Source organism: Papilio xuthus, unplaced genomic scaffold (assembly GCF_000836235.2).
Source record: "Papilio xuthus unplaced genomic scaffold, Pxut_1.1 DF827714.1, whole genome shotgun sequence".
Classification (NCBI taxonomy): Eukaryota; Metazoa; Arthropoda; class Insecta; order Lepidoptera; family Papilionidae; genus Papilio; species Papilio xuthus.
In genome coordinates this window covers 1,573,525-1,576,891 of record NW_013530935.1, presented here as the reverse complement: position 1 = coordinate 1,576,891, position 3,367 = coordinate 1,573,525, and the positions used below count along the sequence as shown (strand labels likewise).

General features: G+C 42.5%; 1 protein-coding gene across 1 annotated transcript in view; it reads left to right on the top strand.

Moving 5' to 3' along the window:
• The window catches only part of Sema5c (Semaphorin 5c), a 30,178-nt gene extending 28,280 nt beyond the window's left edge, over positions 1 to 1,898 (top strand). The window contains exons 11-15 of the mRNA XM_013310368.1: positions 335 to 490; positions 724 to 927; positions 1,172 to 1,411; positions 1,493 to 1,569; positions 1,644 to 1,898. Of these exons, the coding sequence (XP_013165822.1) occupies positions 335 to 490; positions 724 to 927; positions 1,172 to 1,411; positions 1,493 to 1,569; positions 1,644 to 1,898 (932 nt within the window). The remainder of the gene's footprint in view (positions 1 to 334; positions 491 to 723; positions 928 to 1,171; positions 1,412 to 1,492; positions 1,570 to 1,643) is intronic.
• Positions 1,899 to 3,367: the final 1,469 nt, after the last annotated feature.

Below are 3,367 nucleotides of genomic sequence, written 5' to 3'. Positions count from 1 at the left end.
ATGCGAATGTTACTCTGGTCCTTTCTTGCTTTTCATCGAAATCCATTCAGCTTTTAATATGCGAAAAAGAAAAGGGCTGTTTTTAGGGGTTTCCCGGTAATTATTCCAATTTTTCTCACATTTTAAAATTCCCTAGACCTCCACGAACATTATAAGACCACGATAAAATAAATCCGTTCAGCCATTCTCTAATATTAGCTCAACGAGCAGCAATTAATTTTTATAAATATTGAAAATAACGAACTCCATTCATGTGGGTTAAAAATCTTTATACCACAAAGGTATAACCAAATGTCTATTTAGCTGTGAGTTAACAAGATCGTTTGTGATTCAGTGGACGGAGGCTGGTCCTCATGGTCAGTATGGGAGCGGTGCATGCAGGAGGGCACGCCGGCGAGCGCGTACGCAGACGAGCAGCCCGACACGTGTCTGTGTCGCACACGTCGCTGCGACAACCCCAGCCCAGCTAATGGTGGACATGCTTGTCAAGGTAACCAGGAATACAATCCAATAGATATGCCTGCTATTAGTGCACGTTCCCTTCCCACCCTCATAAGGAAACTAGCTGTCATTCGCGACTCCGTCCGCACAGAATTAAAAAAAAAACTCAATAAGTAGCCTATGTGTTCTTCCACACTATATTCTACTATCTATTTCCCCGAATTCAAATGGCCGCTTGTTAAAAAAGTGAAGGGTTGATGAATAGTCAATAAAAATATGTAGGTGCAAGTATATCAGTGGTGAACTGCACAACTCACGGCGGCTGGTCCCCCTGGTCCGGGTGGTCGGAGTGCAGCGCGTCGTGCGGCATCGCGGTGAAGTCTCGCCGCCGCGCCTGCACCGCGCCCGAACCCAAGCACGGCGGCCGCGTCTGTGTCGGTGTTGACTCGCAGGATGTCTACTGCGGGAACCTGCCTCCTTGTCCAGGTACACCTGCTGTCAATTTTTAAACTATATTTTTCCTGTCCAAAAGTCAATTTTGAAAGAAACTTTATATTAAACTCATACGTATAATAGTAATCAGTATTTCAACGATTTCAGGTGCTTTCTAATTTGCGAACTACCCTAAAATAATGCAAAATGTTAATATATTTTCATAACTTCATTGTACTAAAATCTTAATAAGAAGTAATTAATAATCCCTATACATAAAATTTCTTAAAATTACTAGATCCAGCATTAGCTCCCGTTGATGGTGGTTGGTCACCCTGGGGGTCGTGGTCAGCGTGCACCGGCACCGGGTGTGGACCCAACGCAGGAACCCGCGAGCGTCGCCGGCAGTGCACTGACCCCATACCTCAGCATGGAGGCGCCGACTGCGAAGGTCAAGCCACTGAGAAGCAATTATGTGACCTCAGGCAGTGCGAAGTCAGGAAGGCCACCGCGTGGACACCCTGGGTACAAATACCAAGTAAGTTCGACTAAATAACTTCAAAAACTCGGAACAGTATTTTTTTTTAAATATTAGCTAAATGTGTTCATTTTATTGCAGGTAACATATCTGACGGCAGCTACACGGAGAAACGTTTCAAATTCTTATGCAAAGCGCCTTCATATGAACAAATAAAGGTAATTTATAAACTTTAGAATGAAACTAGATTTTGGTCCTACGAGTCGGATATTTTAAACGATTGTCTTTCTAGCTGTCACTGGCCCGGGAAGAGGAGAGATACTGCAACGCCTTGGGGACGTGTAGCAGCACCCCCCTAGAGGAGGAGGGGTGGGAGGTTTGGGGTCCGTGGGGGGCGTGCTCTGCGGCGTGTGGGGGCGGGCAGCAGGCGCGCGCTCGCCGGTGTCGCCGCCCTCCCTGCGCCGGCGCAGCGGACATGCTACGCGCATGTAACACACACGCTTGCACCGGTACACACATTGCAAATAATATTTCAAAATTAAAATAGCTAAACAGACTTATATTTAGTCTGATGTCGGTACAGAACGCCTTGCACACTGAATTTGTTACTTTACTAGCTGTCGCCCGCGACTCCGTCCGCGCGGAATTAAAAAAGAACTAAATTGGTATCCTCTGTTCTTACAGACTATATTCTATATGTATGCCAAATTTCATCAAAATCCTTTCAGTCGTTCCAGAGCTACCTTCAAACAAACATCCATCCATCTAAACATTCGCATTTATAATATTAGTAAGATAAGATAATGTGACGAACATACAATTTTCCTAATTTATGACTACCGTACACAAAACTTCTTATTATATTAGTGTTGGCGACGAAAATATTAAATCATCATTTCAAGAATTGAGGCGGCAAGTTGCAAGAAGCTCAATTAGAGGAATAAGCAAAAGGAATTTTTATTATTGAATAGTTATAAACGAACAAACAAAATATTATTTGAAAGACGAAAGTGCAGGCAACATTCGTTAAAGATTATCTGTTTTATTGCCGACTTTCCGATAATTACCTTTTGGCTTTAAATATTATTAATACGAATTCTTCATTTCTTGCAAATTGAACAATACCACAAAGGAACTGCCGCGCCGTGGAAGCCATAAAAGATTGCAAAGTTTATGGCACCAATTTTGACAATGGCTTACAATGTGCAAGCGCCGCGGCACCAGATGTTGTTTTAGGAAATATTAGTGTATAATAGTGATGTGAATTAATAAAGTAAATATGTGTCGTGTATCGCCAAAATGTCCGTGCTAGTGTAAGTAACATATACATCGTTTGAATAGTGTAAAGTGTATCGCCAGTCATCTCTTTTATATGTAAGTATTTTGTATTAAGAAAGTATATGTTAATATGTATCGAGTATGTTTGATGTAATTGTATATATGTTGTCGTACCGTTTAGATTTTGTATTTTCCCGTTTGTCCTCACACGTATCGGTGTGATATAATTTTGTGCTCTATTACGTCTTAGATTTAGTTGTTTAGTTTTATGATCTAGATGTAAGGATAAAGTATTGTATTTTTGAATATTAATATGTATGTTTGTTATATCTGTGTATTTCCTTATGATTTTATATGTTGTAAATAAAGATTAACCAAAGGTTCGGTCTAAGCACGCTGTGGTCCGAGCGCTTCCGAGAAGTTCCTTCCTCGGCTTAGCGGGCATATAAATAAGACGCCTAACGGCGCAACAACGTAGTCGCAACTCAGCCTCTGTCCAGACCACACGCAAGCGCTTTGACTGACCCCGAGGAATTCCCGCTTTTATCAAAGTGTTTTTCTTGGGCGACTTTTCCTGCGTTTTTGGTCCGTAGTAGACTTGACCTCTTTAACTACTCTTTCTGCGGGTCCTGGATCGGTGTTACCGGCGCAAGGTGAGGATCGAGTTGCGTGCCGCGAGGTGCAATACGAGGTTCTCGCTTTGTTTATACGCACCGGTCACCCAATTGGGAGCTTGTC